The sequence below is a fragment of the Rhinichthys klamathensis genome, unplaced genomic scaffold (assembly GCF_029890125.1).
Source record: "Rhinichthys klamathensis goyatoka isolate OS25496 unplaced genomic scaffold, OSU_Roscu_1.1 h1tg000693l_1, whole genome shotgun sequence".
NCBI lineage: Eukaryota > Metazoa > Chordata > Actinopteri > Cypriniformes > Leuciscidae > Rhinichthys > Rhinichthys klamathensis.
In genome coordinates, this window is record NW_026607120.1 from 829,639 (window position 1) to 847,885 (window position 18,247).

Genomic DNA, 18,247 nt, shown 5'->3' on the forward strand with positions numbered 1-18,247 from the left:
ATAATAATAATAATTATTGTTATAATAATATCATCAATAGTAAATCAGCAAACCAAAATGAGGAGACTAAGATCCTATAAGCGTAGCACTGAGAGGTCAGTCAGCTTTCTCCAAAGGGAGTCCAAAGCATCAAAGCCTCAATCCACTAGGTGGAGCTGCAACACACTTTGAGGAACTTTTTCCTTCACATGAAGTCCAAAAAAAAAAAAAACTAGTTCCAAGAGTTCAGCAGAAAACATAAGCCCAAAATGTGCTGTGGCCCCCTGGCAACCGTGTCTCCGATTTACAAAGCTGTTCGGGGGTTCCACAACAAAAGGTGTCTTGTGCAACAAAACAAAAAAGGAGGAGCAAAAAAAAAAAAATCTCAAATCTAAAACGAAAACACAGGAGATGTGATCCTCCTAGAGATTGTTAGTGAGGCCGTAGCGCGCCTTCCATCGAGGTCACGCCAGATACTGCTGCATCGCTGTTTTTGCCCTGAGAGAAAGAGGGAAATGTGAACCGTCACATCATTACTGTGGCAACAAACCATACAACAGATGAAACAACCACCAAAATGCCAGTCTGTCCATCACCTGTCACAGAGGTTGGGATCTGATGCCTGGGTGAGTTTGTGTAAGATATCAACAAAGCCCATCTCCCTTAGCTTATCTTGTCTCTCTTGTGAGCCTGGAGGAAGTAGAAAAACAGAAACTTGAAAAAAGAATCCTATTTAACTCAAGGTTACACCATCAGATATGAATAAACACCAAGTGAACTACAAACTGCACTGCTGTTGGATAATAATAATAAACAAATAAATAAATAATCAGAGCCTCCAAACAGGAAATATTTAGGACAAAGTTAACGTTAAAGGCTCGTACACACCGGGACGAATATCGGCGCGCGTTATTCGTCAGCGTTTTTCAACGCGTTTTTTGTGTTCACACCCAAGCGATTTTCGCTGACGATGAGCCGAGTGAACATGCAAATTCATTCCCTGACATTAGATGGCGCTTAATGTAAAACAGAAATAGTCCTATTTTGTAGTCGCTGTCGCGTTTTTCATATAGTTCTTTATGTTCCGACACCAACGAGACCAGCAGCTCTACATTCATCTTGCCTTGCATCTTCCTCGTCTTATTTCTTCCCGGCAGTGTAGACCATAGATATCCATAATAAAGGCCATTGGCCAGCAGCGCGGACGAGACATCTAGCCTTTATTATGGATATCTATGGTGTGTAGACGCTACTTGGCGCATCTTCTTCGCCGTTACGTTTGTGTGCTCGGCAAGACCGTTTTGTGTTTGAGCGCCCCCAAGTTGTGTTTTACTGTAACTTCAGAAGCTCCAGACACGTGAGCAAAAGCGCCAATCTCATTGGTCGGATAGTTTTTGACGCGGCGCGTCAAACCAAAAAAACGAACCAGAGGCGTTTTTAAAAAATTACGCTTTTACGCGTGGCGTTTTTCGCGTCGGTGTGCACACTCACATAGGCGCTAAAGGCCTGTTCACACCGGGACGAATTTCGCGCGCGTTATTCGCCGACGTTTAACGCCTCATGACTAAACAAAGGGCGCCTATGTGAGTGTGCACACCGACGCGAAAAACGCCACGCGTAAAAGCGTCATTTTTAAAAATACGCCTCGGGTTCGTTTTTTTAGTTTGACGCGCCGTGTCAAAAACTATCCGACCAATGAGATTGGCGCTTTTGCTCACGTGTCTGGAGCTTCTGAAGTTACAGTAAAACACAACTTGGGGGCGCTGAAACACAAAACGGTCTTGCCGAGCACACAAACGCAACGGCGAAGAAGATATACGCCAAGTAGCGTCTACACCATAGACATAATAAATTTAGATTTATTATGTCTATGGTCTACACTGCCGAGGAGAAATAAGACGAGGAAGATGCAAGGCAAGATGAATGTAGAGCTGCTGGTCTCGTTGGTGTCGGAACATAAAGAACTATATGACAAACGCGACAGCGACTACAACATAGGACTATTTCTGTCTTACATTAAGCGCCATCTAATGTCAGGGAATGAATTGGCATGTTCACTCGGCTCATCGTCAGCCAAAATCGCTTGGGTGTGAACAAAAAAAAACACGTTGAAAAACGCTGGCGAATAACGCGCGCCGATATTCGTCCCGGTGTTGTTGTTATTTTATAAATCTTTTTCCATTTAAATAACACCATTAAATTTAACATAAATATTTTGATGTTACATTTTATTGTGCTTTCTTTCTTTAGGAGCTTGAATGCATTAACATTGAATGTACAATTTGAAAAAAATACTTAGATGCAAATTTAAAAATATAATATTAAATCAGGTTTTAAAACCCACAAATTAATTGCGATTAATGTTTTAATTAATTGACAGCCCTAATTGCATTTTTAAATCCTGTTGTGCATGTTATTTATACCACAAATTCAGACAACAGTTATACTGTGCAACCGTTTGTAATTTCAATGACAAAACTCGTGCTCAAAAATCGGATTGTTCAAAACCTCCACAAACCATGCGTCATGAGCTCCTCACCATCCTCCTCATTCCAGATGAGGTTAGAGATGCAGAAGGTTGCAGCCAGCTGCAGTTTCACATTGGAGTGACCCTGAATCATAGAGAAGAGAAGCAAAACAATTATCTAGCAGGAGAAAGAAAAGAAGGGCCAGGAGAAAAGGACAGTGACAAGGGGGATACCAACAACAGAACAAGGAGACTAAGGCAAGCAATTAAAAAAAAAAAAAAAAATGCTATAGAGAACAGAAAAAACTAGTGTGACAAAGAAGCATTGAAAACAAAGACCACGACTGAGAAACCAGATGAGCTAATGACAATACACTGACCATGTAATATTTAATTTTTTGGAGCATGTCGTCATTGGTCATAATGAGTTCCTTGGCAGTGTTTCCGTCAGCAATGTTGGCCAATATGCACAATGTCTGCAAAAGATGCCAAAGGCATTGTTAAGCATCAACTTTGGAGACTTAATCATCACCTTTAGACTTCTTTATCTAAAAATCAAGGCTCCTAAACAAAAGAGAATTAAATAAAAGTTGTATTTTATAATACGAAAAAAGAAAAATCATATTAGGTCATTAATAGCACCATTCATACCTGGGTGATACAGGTAAAAACAAAATCCAGAAATCTCAAGAAACACTTTTCAATGTTGAAAACAGTTGTGAAGCCTAATATTTTTGTGGAAAGAAACCATGATAAAGTACAAATAATCAGCATTTATTTGAAATAGAATTTCTTTGTGACATCATCAATGTCTTTATTGCTAATTTTGACCAATTTAATGCATCCTTGCTGAATAAAAGTATTAATTAAAAAACGAAATAAAAGAGCGGTAGTGTATGTGTAACATTATATTAATGTGTTCATAAACCGCAATATTTATCTGCATACAATAAAACATTTCAATTTCAGAATCGATGTATGTGCCACAAGATGGCATATTTACACATTTTATGCACCACAGTATATCACACTCAAGCCCTGTGCACAGCCAACAACAATAAACAAAAACAAGTACCTGATAAAAAGACAGAAGAGCTAAAGACTTTTTTCTATGGTATTTAAGATATGAATAGCTTTACATTTTGAAAAGTGAATTTAAGACTAACACTTTAAGGCCCGGTTTCACAGACAGGGCTTAAATTAAACCAGGATTAGGCCTTAGTTCAACTGGGACATTTAAGTAGCTTTTAGAAACGTGCCTTAAAAAAATATTACTGGTCTGCATCTTGAGACAAAACAATGGGACTGACTTAAAAAAAAAAAAAAAAAAAAAAATGTCTGTGTAAATAGCTTTCAGTTAAAACACCTCAAACATGCATTTTAGTCTGAGACTAAACCTAAGCCTTGTCTATGAAATCAGGGCTGGAATTTTTCAAGACAGCTGGAATAAACATAAACCTTAACTTTTATAAAACCAAGAACATTCCTTTTTACAACACCAGGAATATAATACTTGCTTGAGAAGACTTACTAGTCTTATTCTGTAAGACCCGGCGAGCACATTGTCATCTGAGTGTCTAATCTCTCTTATCTTAAGCGGTTCACACTGTACGATTTTGGCCGTCTGTGGGAAATTTCGTGAATCCTAAAAGATTCCTCGGATCCTAGGCCAAAATCTGAAGTCTTTGATCGTTAGTTCACCAACAGCTGATTAAGGACCATTACGATCAAATTTGACCTCAAGACGAAATTCTGGCAGTGTTAGAAGATTTGACGCACAGTCCTGTAGGGACTTCTCCTACAACAACAATCAAATCAAAAACCAATAGGGGCACCAAACCTGATGATGCAATAGTGAGACAACAACAAACCACACCGTTTCCTTTCAATAGAAGTCATGATCAAAATAAACACAGATTGTTTTTGTTTGCTAGTCACCATTTCTATCCCGCATATAATTCACATCCCTGAACGTGTCAAGGATTGATGATGTAAAACTCCAGACAAGTCTTCTTGCATGTGAACGTTTTTAAACACATCTTAATGACAACTGAGATCCCACAGTGTGACATGACTTACAGCGGGGATCATGTTCGTACAGTCTGACAAGCAACAGTCTTAAAGGACTATTATAAATCGCACAGTGTGCACCCAGCTTTAGTGTGTTTGTGTAGCTCACCTGCTCTTTGACCTCTATGCTGTGTTCTCCCTCCAAGATAAGCGTGACCGCTTGCATTATCTGCTTCCCATGTGAGCTCATGATCTGGTCTATATGCTACCAAAGACAGGGAAAGACAATTAGTGTGTGTGTGTGCACGTGTGTGTGTGTGTGTGCTACAGAAAGCCCATAATCTTGTTAGACCCTGAGAACATATCAGACAAAGTATGCATATTTATATATATATATATATATATATGAGTGTTACCGGCCGGGTGGAGAGCAGGTTTCGAAGCAGCCCCAATGTTTTCATGAGCACATTGGCATCAGGATCAGACAGGAGTCTAAAGAGCTGTTCTGTGCCCAGAGCTCGAACGATCTCCACCTTCACTTTCTGATCTGCCTGGAAGGCCATATTCTGCACAAACATGCATTACAGTCACTGATGACATTGAGTGTTTTCATCCTGAAGCTTTGGTGAGGACCAAAGTCAGCCGGTCTTACCATGAGAGCCCAGATGCCGTTGACCCTCAGAGCTGGACTGTCACTTTGTGTCAGGCTGCATAGTAACTCAATAACCCCAGACTCTAAGATAGGCTGAGAACAAACACATACACAGTCACACTCAAAGCCCAGTGGCACTTTGAATAACCCTCTCATTCTATTTAATGAAAAAATTATACTTTTAAATTATGACAAAGTAACTAAATAGTATAAGCAACAATGTTGTTCTACTGCCTGCTGATAATAATAATTCTCTTAAATTAATGTAGAAAATGTGAGTGATTAATCAAACCATTAAAAGAAATGCTGTAGCATTTTGTAATAATAGCAATACTTTTATTTCACAGAAATGTACAATACTCATGGCTGTCTTAATGTTTTTGCCTTCAAACATTAAATCGTAGAACTTTTATTTTAGTGAAAACTGCAAAGAAATCTTAAAGCTTCTCTTTTGTTGACAACAGTTTTATAAATGATTCTCGTAGACCCTTTTCACATTCCCTGGGTTCTCAGAAGCGGAAGTCATCATAGTTGGGTAAACTTCTATAGCGGTGAATGAGATGAAAGCAAATATAATTTTTTGTATTTTTAAATTTACTGCTAATGTAATAACACCAATTATTAGTGTTATAATAGTGTTATAAATGTATATGAAAATGAAAATATGAAGAACTTTACTGGATTTGCAATGCTGATAACTGTGGAAACGCATCACCACATATTACAAATTTAGGAAGATGGTTGGCGCGTTGCACTTTCAAGCGCACGTAAAAAGTGATCCAAACCACCCCCAAAATACTATTATTTTTAATAAAGATTTTAAATAAATAAATAAATAAATAAACTACAACAAATCTACACAGATCACACAAATGACCTATTTTGGATTCAAAATCTAATTTTTCTGGATTGCTAAAAAGTGCTTTTTTAGACCTATTCTATACGGTTGCTAAGGTGTTCTGAGTGTGCTCAGCAAGCAACGCTTTAGCAAGCAACACTAATAAACACTCAGCCCAACAGAGTGTGTGTACTTTACCTCTTTGCTGGGTGAAAACTCCAGCAGTAAGTTGCATAGTGTTGAAGAGGCCATGACCAGCACCTCGTCTGGTGCGTTCTGTAATAACTGCCCTCAAAAACAAATGTGCATTCAGTTAGGGTTTGATTAGCGTTCAGTAATTACTCAACAACATCATATGAATATCATACCTTCATTAGTGGCTTCCATACTGCATGATCGTGGAAACTCGTTCTTAGCTGTTGTACAGATCGTGATAAACTGTGCAGACATCTAGAAGAAATTTGAATGAAATCAGTTGAAACTGAAAGAGCAAACAAAACCTCTTTTCTTTGTTTTATTCTTTATATATCCAGTTGTTGTGCCCTTACAACAAACATTTCTCATTTGAACAACTGTTCAAAAGTTTGGGGTCTGTAAAAATTGTAAGTCTCTTATGCTCACCAAAGTTGCATTTATTTGAAAATTCCAGTAATAACAGTAATATGATGACATTTTATAACAAATTAAAATAACTGTTTTCTATTTGAATAGATTTTAAAATGTAATTTATTATCAGCATCATTACTCCAGTCTTCAGTCACATGATCCTTTAGAAATCATTCTTATTTATTATCATCAATGTTAAAAACAGTAGTGTTGCTAAATATATTTGAGTAAAACATGATACAAGTTCATCTTACTGACCCCAAACTTATGAATGGTAGTGAATGGTAGCTTTTGTTTGTTTGATAGACAACAATTAAGAGAAAAGGTGTGTCATACCTGACTGCTGCTAACCGTACTTTGATACTAGATTCTGATAGGCCGCTAACGATCCTGTCCATCATGTTTTCTGTCTCTGTAATCTGTAGTGGGAAATTTATGTAAATTAATGGGGAAATAATATATATAATATAATATAATAATTTTGGTAATACATCCATAACGAGAAACCCCCATGGTATCTCACCTTTTTCCTGATGTCCTCGTCATTGGAGCCCAGTGAAGCATAGAGTTTAAAAGCTGCTTGTCGGAGCTCATGTGCATGTTTCAAGTCATGGTCCAACTACAGGAAGACAGACGATCAGTTAAACTGAGTCTTCATTTTATCGGAAAATCAAAATGTACCTGGATACACCTGCTATTGGAATCTTCATACTTAGCTTTATATAAAAACAACAGAAGTCTCTGGTAAAGCTTATTAAATGCGTGTAAATGTATATGTGTGTGCGTGAATGTACCCTCTTAATATCAGTGATGGCACTGACGGAGCTCGGGTATTTAAAGTAGTCAGCCAACATGGACACGAGGTGGTCAGTGACGCTGGCAATCCGCTGTAGTTCTATGTCCGGCTCCATCAGGTAGGCCAGTGTCTCGGCCCCCTCCACCCTCTCCTCCAGTAACCGCTCTTTACTGCACATCCGGACCAGGCAAGGCAAAGTCTGTCCACCCACACACAACTAGTTACTATGCACTCTCAATGGTTACACTTCTGCATTCATCATGTAAATATGGATGTTTTTTCGGGAGGTACCTTTAGTACAACACAGCCGTCGTCTGTACTGATGGCTCCTGCTCGACACATGTATGTTAAACTGAGAGAGAAAGAGTGCGAGTGTGTACAAGCTGAGGGGATTACACATGTATTTTCACAAATAACCTGCAGGGTGAGATACCATTTATCTTACTTACCATTTTGCGGCTGTAAGCTGCATTTCGATGGGTTTGTCCCTTTGCATCATTCTAACAAAAACCTGAGAGAGCTGCTCACCATCTACAAGCACTGAGAAACATACAACAAATGAATATGATGATTTGAACAGGCTGAAGTATTATTGATTTTCTTCTATAGACATACAGGAAGCCTAAATAAAGCCCTGAAGGAAACATAATCACAACATCTGATTCAAAGAAAAAATGAGCATTGCAAATAATGTCATATCAGTCTTTTTCGTGTATTGATGATGATTTTCAGGCTCTAAAGGTGATGATACACAGGGCAACTTTTTGAGCAATGTTGCTGGGCAATCTTGCCGAGCGATTGTTGCTTGTGTACTTTTACATTGAAAATGGGCAATACATTTCTATCTGGATAATTTAGATCGGTCGTGGGCCCTGTGTCTCATCTGGTTGCCCGTTGACGGCGACATTGCCCAGCAACATTGCTCAAAAAGTTGCCCTGTGTATCATCACCTTAACACTACACTATTAACTAAGGGCAAGCTCACACTACAGGACTGTAAAACTATCTACACTACACAAGGTTTCTCATCTGTCGTTGTCTTGTCATAGTAGCATGCACACTACACTACAAAACACAACACTGATGAGGTGCACAAACTACAAGAGATTTGGTCAAGAGTCAGTCCCGACCAACAGCGAAGAAAAAGAAAATAAAACGAATTCATCCTCACCATTCACCAGTGTCATGGAGACCTGAGCGTTCTCATAGGCCAAGACTGAGAAACACTTTAACGCCTGCATCCGTACCTGCGGAGAGAGTGAAACATTATTAATCTGTATACCAGTTTGTCTGAATACTCGATTCTGATGGTGGTAGGTGTGCAATAAAACAGGTAGATCCAAGTCAGTTTAATCACTGTTCTGTAATTAATGCGCTGCTTTCATTGAAGCACACACAGAGATCGGAGATTGCACAGCGAACACACAGAAATAGGAGCAGAGAAACTTGTTGTTAAAGCTTCCCCGCGACCTTTATTAATAAACGAACTTTGCTACTGAATCGTTACATAATATTAGTCAGCAAAAGGTTGTAATGTCGCTGTTTTTGAAGCAATTAAACACACAGCTTCATTGCTAGTAGAGAAAAGATGCACGGATGCATGTAATTCACACACACATCTTTCTCTTTCTCTCTCAAAAGGCTAATTCATTCAAATAAATGTTATAATTCAATTAAATAAATGTAACTTTATTGCACTACTTTATCTTTGTGTCTGATTTAAAGCGGACAAAATGCAAGATCTACCGTAACTAGATCTGGTAGCTGATGAAAATAACCATAATTTTAACCCTTCCAGTCAAATTTAGCACTGCTAACATCAATGACACCTTTAACTTGTCAATGCTGGAAAATGACAATAGTATAAGCAGGATAATCCACAGCTAGCTGTACATTAAACTATGTGAATGCACTCCGAAGGCAACCACCCTCCGCTTTGTGTCAGGTGGTTCTTTGCCTCCACATCGTGCATTAAAATCGTTTAATGCACAGCTAGCCATGAATTGTCCCTTATGAATACACCAACATGCATAAAATAACAACTGGAAAAGCCATTCTGTTCCTTTTTGTACCTTATAGGAGGGAGAGATGAGCAGTGGAGCGATGTTCTGGATGGCACCATGGTTAAACAACACTGTCTGATGTTCTGGAGTCTGAACACACACATTATTCAACATTTTAGGATTTTTTTTCTGGCAGTTTAGACTTCATGGCTGTAATACTGCAACTACTTTACAGTTTGACGTGTGGCCACAGGTGTGTATTGTATGTGACTAATCCTATCGCAATTTAGAGCTGGAACTATTTGACTTATAAATCTGAATAAATGCATATTTACTGCGTGATGCTGAGTTGTGTGTTACCTTGCAGCAGTGGGCGAATATTTGCGTGATGTATTCCTGTGTGTGCTGTGACCGACTCAGCAAGGACATGAGGTGGGGGATCACAGTAGGGTCCTGATGCAAATAAAAACATGTTGATCACACTTCTGTTTATGCACGTGCATATGTCGGTTCAGAATGGGACACATGCGAGTCGTAGTCGTCTTACTGTGTAGAGCAGCTGCACTGGTGTGACTGGACTGATGAAAACGGTTCTTAAACAGCGCAGACATGCCTCAATGAAGATCAGATCAGAACACAAGAGACCTGCAGAAACACAAAACACATGAACACTTTTCAAATAAAAATATATAGCAGAAATCAGCATGGATCTGTAGAGAGAAAAAGAGAGAGGTGAAAGAGCAAGAACCTTGCAGCAGGGCTGGGATGATGTGACAGTCCACCAGGGACTTGATGTTGTTCTCTGTGCCCATGGCCAGACTGCCCAACACGACCGCACATTCAGTCCTCAGCTCCAGACTGGAGGAGCTCTGCTGGAGAAGATACAGGAGTCTACACACACACACACACACACACAACCTTGTCATCATCATCATCATCATCATCAACAACATCATTAGAGCCAGCGATTAGCATATTACTGGAAAGCGCCTTGTGCACCTTTTGGTTGTTGTAAGGCGCTCTACAAATAAAATTTGATTTGATTTGATTTGATATAAAACATCAGAAGTTGAAAAATCAACATAGAACAGCTTTTTGTGTATCTTAAAGTCACCATGAAATCAAAATTGATAATTCTTGTTTTTTGGAATGGTGAAAAATACTCACATGCCTAAGACTCCCGGAGAAGTAAAACTGAATAAATTAGCTATGATGATGCTTAAATTTTATTGGATGTGTCAAAACTGTAGTGCTATTGGTATAAAATTTGAAGTGAGCGGACCTACCTTGGCACGGCTCCCAGCACAATCAGGTTGGCCTTCTGTTTGTTGTTTCCGATGACTGCATTCTTCATGTCACTGTCAATCCAGAAATGCACAAAACACATACACTTAAAATAGCATAACAGAAAAACAGATTAACAGAATTTCTCAATACTTTGAGGGTGCTGTTGCTCTCAGATGAACCACAAACCAGGGAAAATTTCTTTAGAAATTAGAAACTTCATTCATTACATTAAAAATTCTTACAGACCCCAAACTACTTAACGGTAGTGTATAAATACAATGATATTTTAGTAAGTGTTCATAATTTTTTAACAAGATTTGACCATTATCCGCATTTTTGCAGTTCGTTTCATTGTGAGATTTTACACATATTATGTTTTCTTTCAATTGATATGGAAACTGCGTGTATAATAATTACACAACAATTGGAAATATGTCATTTAAAACCACTGAAGTAGAGGACACTGATGTTTTTGTTTGACATATCATACAGTTAGCGTATATTTGAATGATCTGAGGATTATAGAGGCTGATAATGATAGAGCAAACAGTAACACCTTCCCAGCAGAGATCTCATGTCTTGTTCAGCTCACGTACAGCATGTACAGATAATGTAGCCACATTCAAGTTCTCCTGTGAAGTTTCAACTTAGTATGAACAACGGAATTGCGACACGAAGTGATCCTGGTCTGAATAAAAATGATGAAGTGTAATGATGAAACTTCAAAAATGATGATGAAAAAATGATGAAAATAATGATGACATGCACATTATCGGTGCATTTTATCGATATCGTTCTGCCACCAATAATGATGGGAGGATTGATGCCTGTTGCTTTATAGGGAAAAAAAACATGAGCGAATATTTTGGCAAGGATTATTGCTAGTCTTCGTCAATAGAACTCAAATTGTTTACAAATGTAACCATAGTCATAATAAACTTATGCAGCGTTTAAGTCATATTGAAATGATTTATTTGAGAGTTGAGTGCACATGATGCAAGATGATAGATGCACATGATGATAGATACAAAGATAAAGCACCAATTACAAACCTAATGTGCATCATTTGCTCTTTATTTTGTTGCATCATCACTAAAAAGCTTCAGGAAATGAAAAAGGGAGGGTATTGTTAACTGAAACCATTACAAATCATTTTCGGTCATTTAAATCAAGCTTAAATTATCAGTCGATTTAAATTAGAATGAGTCAAATTAGATGAAAAAAAATAACATTTCAGTTACTTGCCAAGGCAACATTTTCAGGAGGAACTTCCCAGGAGGGTTTGAACACAACATTATTTATGACCAATTAGCTTAATTCGTCTAGCTTAAATTCCCCATAATTCTTTAGCTGACACGCCTCCAACTGGAAAAGTCAGTGCTCCAAGAGAATTATGAATTATTATTAGTGGTGCATCTCTGCACATTCATCAAGTTCAAATCATTTCATTTGAACTTGATGAACAGGGCCAGGCAGCATGAATGTACTAACTCTATAATAATCAGTGTCTTGGTTGATGTTTACTCTGATGGAAGATTTATATCTGTGGAAAAGTGCGGCAATGGCAGTCGAGAAACGTCAAGCTAACAGTAACCAGAGCTTGAGTTAAAAATAAAGATGAAGAGACCCGAGCCCCAGCTACCCAGACACACTCACATAAACACACAAGTACAGCACCTCACAACGTCTCGCATGAAACAACAAAAAACTAAACTTTTTCTCTCTAAGGACTAAAACCAACCTCCTATGGTGGCAGCCTCATCTTTTGCACTCAGAAAAGTGAGCATGGTGACCTGTAACAGAGCAGATCGCAACCACACAGGAAGGACGTATGGTTGTGTACTCACATGACTCCCTGCAGCACGTTCTGTGGGTCAGGGTCGAAAAGCCGGTCAACATAGTGGCGACTCGTGGCTGTGACTTCCTGCATGGTGATAAATGACAGCACAAAGCGGATTCAGCAAACTCATCCCGTCTGAGGCATCACAACACCCTCATTCTCGCCCCATAGCCACCTCTCCGGCTCACAGGGTCCAAATACATCAGTCTGTTTATCCTTACAGTCACCGGCTGTTGGTGGAAGTCTCTAGAAGGAGAGCAGAGACCTGCTTGCCGCCTCCTCACACACCGCAGCTCTCTCGTATAGAGACGGCAATTTCAGGGCAGAGAAAAGTGGGAATGATGCTCTGTGGGAACGATGGTCACCCCAAACACACCAAAGAATCTATGCAATCAGCTTGCACTGCTATAAATGTCACTTCATGGTTCAAAACATCACATTCTCAGATGAACTTTAGAATTTCACATTGAATATAACCATTGTATTATGTTAAAATCTGAAAACAATTTAATGGTGAAGGTCAATTGGATTCAATATATGCCTACAATTCACTAAAAAAAAAAAAAATCACACTATGAGAAAAAAACTGCAAATATTTAACATTATATTACAAAAAATGAACATGAGAACATAGGATGTTTAAAACTAAATTTTTTCCCCCTAAACTGTGAATATTATAAACAACATTGTAACTATTTTTAAACAAAAAAAATACTTGTACTGTGTGCTTTCCTATGCTCAGTAGAGCATGGCGCTAGCAACTGAAAATGCATGAACTGATAAAAATGTATGACTTCAATGCAGTGCCAAATACATAAATGTAAATACCCTCAGATACCCTCACACAACAAAATTCATCAAAAAATATATAGCCTATATTTTAGGTCCGCGCCTCTAAAAATGAACACACATTCCACAACACATGTTGATATTTTTTCATGTTTAGGCATTTTTATGACCGTAAAAAATTCAGAAAATGTATTTCTGACAACTTTAAATTGGCTAAATTGACCTGCAACATAATAAAAAGTGATTCACTGTATATTACCTGTTCTTACACAAATGAATTTCAAACAGACTTCAACAAAGCATTTAATTGATAATTTGAGATAATTATTAAATTACAGTATTACATTACAGTATTAACCAGTCCTAATTTTGTAGCTGTCATTCTAGAGGTCATTACTTAAATAAACAATTAAGTTGCAAATCTTACATAATTAATTTATTTGACATTTACCAAAATGAGATCTCTATGCATTGACATTAGTTAAAGGCAGAGTATGCAAGTTTCCCCACTAGGGGTGTAACGGTACACAAAAATCACGGTTCGGTACGTACCTCTGTTTTAAAGTCACGGTTCGGTACGTTTTCGATACAGCAAAAAGTAAGAAATGCCAGAGAAATTTCTTATTTGTTAAAAGAAAAAAATATTTTTTAAATAAGTTGAGTTTTCCTACATCTTGAAACTTTCAGCTCTATAAATGGGTGTCATCTTTGAAGGATGAACAAATAATGTTTTGGTCATCACATTAAAAATAACATTTAAATATATGAAGAGTTCAGATGCAAAAGCCATTTGAAATTTTCTTTATTTTTATCAAGCTTGTATATCTAAGTTCAGTAATTTCACTTAAATGGCAATGAAGATTACCTATTAATTGTCATTTGAGTGAAATTACTGAACTTAAATATACAAGCTTCATAAAAATGATCATTCTAGAAGAAAATTTCAAATGGCACATAGAGGCTTTTGCATCTGAACTCTTCATATATTTATTTATATAATATTTGAGTTTTGAAGTGCTGGAAAAAGATGTGTGAAGTAGGCTACTTGAAAGCATTTCACTATTCCAGCCAAACTGGTTACAGTTATGGTGAATGTTGCTGGTCTGTGGAGGTAAAGTATTACTAACTTAGTTCATTCACGGCACAATATTTCTCCTGGTGTCCACGTCAGCGCTGTTTGATCTAATAGAGATCTACGGTTAATAACGGAGAAATGTGAATGCTTCTCACTAGATATCGCAGCGATGTTATTACTTCAGTGGCGAATTCAAATGTTTTCTTTACTGGATCTCTTAGCGCTGTGTAGTGACAGTGTCGCTTGATCGAGATCGGCTCGCGCTGCACAGATGTTGCTGGTCCGAACTCCGAACTGATAAACGATCCGTGAAGCACATGAGTAGCGCAGTTTCGTTCCGCTTTCTTTACGCTTGCCATTTGATGTTGCGCAACGCTGTGGTGGTCGCGCCAGCGCGAATTTTGTCGGTAGGAAAAATGGTCCAAGGAATCGTTCGGTTTGTATGCGTACCGAACCGGAAGCCTCGAACCGAAACGGTTCAATACGAATACATGTACCGTTACACCCCTATTCCCCACTAGATGTTGCTTATTCAAAACAATAACAAAGGCGTATCTTAATGACGCTTTGAATGAGTATGGATTCATGGGAGTTATCGTCTTCACCTCCACAGCTATCCAACGGGACTCAGAAATCAAGTTTATAGATGAGCTAATGTATTTATTAACGTTACTGTGAAACGAAGCAGGGCGGAGAGCGGAACGAGGTAGGTGGAGCAAATGCTAATGAGAGACTCCTGCACAACACACCGGTCTCGAGTCCCATGAAGGAGCTTCGGCTTTAATCGTGTGTAGGCCGCTGCCGCTCCTTACGTTTAGTTGTTTATGTCTATTATACGATTAAAGTTATGTTTAACGTTTGACAGTTCCCACCTCCTTCTTCCCTGAACTTGAACTTTGTTACAGTTACTTTTGATCACTTAAAATCACATTCTTTTATTTCATTCTAACGAAATAGCTGCAAGTGCTTAATTACTACTCGTACAGGTCACTTTAACTGACGAAGTAAAATTATGGGCTAACGCAGCACTGTTTTACTTGGTCAAAAATAAACTTACTAAAAATACAAAAACTTACTAAAAATACATTTGAGTGTGTTTAAAGGGGTCATATAATGGTACATGCACTTTTACAAGTTGATTGTACTGAAATGTGTGTTGGCAGTGTCTGTACACAACCATCATATAATGATAAAAATCCATCCAGTGTTTTTGTTTTAATCTCCTTATATGTTTTCCCGTCTCAAATCGAGCCGTTTGAGCCTGTGACGTCACAAGCTCGCACGCCCCTCCCACGATTGTTGATTGACAGGAGCGTTTCAACACAGACCCGCCCTCGCTCATGAGGGAGCTGTCAATCATAGTCTGCGCGGCGCGGACCGGCACGGTCATTGTTGATGTGCCGGAGCACTGTCTATGAGCAGAATGGCGTCTAGGCGATTGTGGTGTTCTGTTCTTGGGTGTAATAACGAACACAGCAGTCATTTTAATGTTCCTAAATCCGAACCGCCGAAGACGCAGTGGCTGAGTTTGTTTTCGAAGGGAATATTCCCCACGATCAACGTCAATGCTCTCATGTTTGCGCGAATCATTTCACACACCAGACTGCTTTATAAACGAGGATCAGTATAAAGCTGGATTTGCTAAGAAGCTGCTCATGAAAAAAGGATCGGTACCAGATATTCGTGTTCCTGCTGAATCTCCAGAAGAACGGAAGTGAGTGTAACGTTTTATTAAACTTTATATTAATCTATTAATCTTTGCAAATCGCTAGCTGCACGCTTCACAATGAATGCGTCTAAGGTTTACACTCAGGGTACATTACGGCATGTTTTCTATGTATGACGTTCTCAATATAATTCGTAATCCCACGTTTATAATGAACAACACGTTATGGTTATTGTGTTATTGAGTTACAAACGGTGTACGCACAGAACAGAGAGGCGGGGTGAGCGAAGCTCATTATCATTTAAAGGCATATGCACTGAAACGGCGTGCTGAAAACAGAGCTGTTTTTGACCAGGTAAAATAAGTGTTTTCTTACAATACTAATGAGAATTTTTAATTAAAGTATATTACAAACTTTTAATTTAGACCCTAAAGAATCATATTAGCTTGTACAAAAATGGCATTATATGACCCCTTTAAAGTTATGTTATAACGTCACTCTACTTGTTGCACATTGCAGTAAGCTATGACGACGTTGCCAGCCGAGGCAAGGACACGGGCCGTTACACTGGTTAAAATGGCTGATTTCTCTGGATTTAAACATTGTTGGAAACATTTGGGATAATGTGGATTCAACAAGTCAACAAAATATAGAACATTGTTCTAGTGGTTTTTGGACATTTTAATCCAAAAAAATCTTACATACGATGCTTTTAATATACTAATACAGTGGTTGTCTCAAACCTGTCCTAGAGTACCACCACCAGCCCCGCACATTTTGTATGTCTCCCTCATCTATCACACCTGATTCAACTCATGAGCTCATTAGTAGAGACTACAAGACCTGAAATGAGTGTGTCAGATATAGGGAGACATACAAAATGTGCAGGGGTGGTGGTACTCCAGGCCAGGTTTGAGAACCACTGTACTAACAGACACAAGCTTATAGAGAAGCACAGCTACAATCACATACATATTATGAGGCACATGAGTTTATTTTTATAAATTATAATTTAGATCTTTAAAAAATGCACATAGCATCTTTAAACCTTAGTCATTATGTTCAGTTTGGGGTCTGAAAGACTTCAAGCCCCCTTTACTCTTCAAAACAGATACAATATGCAAGTTATTTTATGGCATCATCAAGACATGAGCAGTCTCATAATGATAATAAAGAAAGCTTCATGCTGATAAAAAAAAAAAAACACTTTTGTTTGGGGTCTCAGAGACTTCAGGTGTAAAACATGAATAAATGCAATACATTTGATGATCAAATATGACTTCTGAAAAGAAACAGTGTGTATATCAACAGTTACTTACCTTTATAATATAACAAAGGGTTAAAGCTTTATCAATATCACACTACTGGTTTTGATTACATCAGATGAGCACATTCCCATTCAAAATATCAATATAAATACAGGGGCAGATGAGATTGGTAATTATCCAGTAACATGTTATACATCACATCACCAGTGTATTAACACCTATACTGTACTTGGGTACCACCACAGTGAGGGTAGATCAACATGTGTCAAAACATACAGTACAGAACTACTGGGCTGTCAAAAGGGGGGCGTTACCACCATATTTGCCCATCAGCTCATCATTTAACTACTATATCAGAGAATATAAAGCAGGTTTGTTTTTGTTTTTGAAGCCCCAGCACTAAATATAGACTGAAAACTAAATATAACTTTGATTTGACAGCTCTGAGCACATCCAGATCTGCTGTTAGCCACATAAACACACAAGCAATTATTTAAAAAAAAAACACCGTTTAATTTAAGATCACTCGCTAAAGTATATCTAATGTGTCAAGTGTATTTCTGAGAGATTCTGAAGTGAAAACGTGAGGTTTCAATTGCTATAATCAAAGAGACTCACGGATAACACGCTGATGCGTAAAGGGGCCTCCAGCAGGCACGCCATCATTCACCCAGCGGAACATTCACAGCGGCACTTTCCACACAAACACAGCTCAATCAGCGGAATATTTACAGCAGCACTTTCTCCCCAAACTTAAATCAGCCAAACATACAGTCCAGCACTTTCCACACCACTGGGTGTCAAATGTTACTGCCTCTCTATTTAAGTTTTATTTATAAAAAGGATAATAAAACATATATATTTTTTAATTTCAAGGAATTTAAATAATTAAAAGACAATTAATAATTTAAATAATAACAATTATTCATTATTCAAACTAGTATTAATTACTCAACTATTAAATAAAATA

The 18,247-nt window shown here is 38.1% G+C and overlaps 1 protein-coding gene across 3 annotated transcripts; it reads right to left on the reverse strand.

The window, feature by feature from the left end:
- Positions 1-402: 402 nt before the first annotated feature.
- armc8 (armadillo repeat containing 8) lies at positions 403-17,983 on the reverse strand. Of its 3 annotated transcripts, XM_056242116.1 has the most exons (23): positions 17,896-17,914; positions 12,700-12,824; positions 12,486-12,562; positions 10,638-10,709; positions 10,100-10,242; positions 9,899-9,996; positions 9,712-9,804; positions 9,421-9,501; positions 8,520-8,595; positions 7,798-7,888; positions 7,640-7,700; positions 7,347-7,547; positions 7,076-7,171; positions 6,889-6,971; positions 6,315-6,396; positions 6,145-6,231; positions 5,109-5,201; positions 4,873-5,022; positions 4,626-4,721; positions 2,827-2,922; positions 2,498-2,591; positions 576-669; positions 403-477 (listed from the first exon to the last, which is right to left on the reverse strand). In XM_056242116.1, the coding sequence occupies exons 4-23, from the start codon at positions 10,703-10,705 to the stop codon at positions 444-446; spliced, it is 1,917 nt and encodes a 638-aa protein (XP_056098091.1). In that variant the 5' UTR covers positions 10,706-10,709; positions 12,486-12,562; positions 12,700-12,824; positions 17,896-17,914; the 3' UTR covers positions 403-443. The 3 variants fall into 3 exon arrangements, with proteins under 3 accessions (XP_056098091.1, XP_056098090.1, XP_056098089.1); XM_056242115.1 differs by lacking the exon at positions 12,700-12,824 and having other exon boundaries at positions 2,519-2,591; positions 17,896-17,983; XM_056242114.1 differs by lacking the exon at positions 12,700-12,824 and having other exon boundaries at positions 17,896-17,983.
- Between the last annotated feature and the right edge of the window lie 264 nt (positions 17,984-18,247).

Bases quoted from the DNA above. Each gene is read 5' to 3' on its own strand.
- armc8 (XM_056242114.1), bottom strand. From the start codon at position 17,943: ATGATGGCGTGCCTGCTGGAGGCCCCTTTACGCATCAGCGTGTTATCC. The intron at 10,710-12,485 runs GTGAGTACACAA...CTGGATTGACAG, and splicing joins AACGTGCTGCAGGGAGTCAT to TGACATGAAGAATGCAGTCA. The intron at 7,548-7,639 runs GTACCTCCCGAA...GTGGGTGGACAG, and splicing joins ACGGCTGTGTTGTACTAAAG to ACTTTGCCTTGCCTGGTCCG.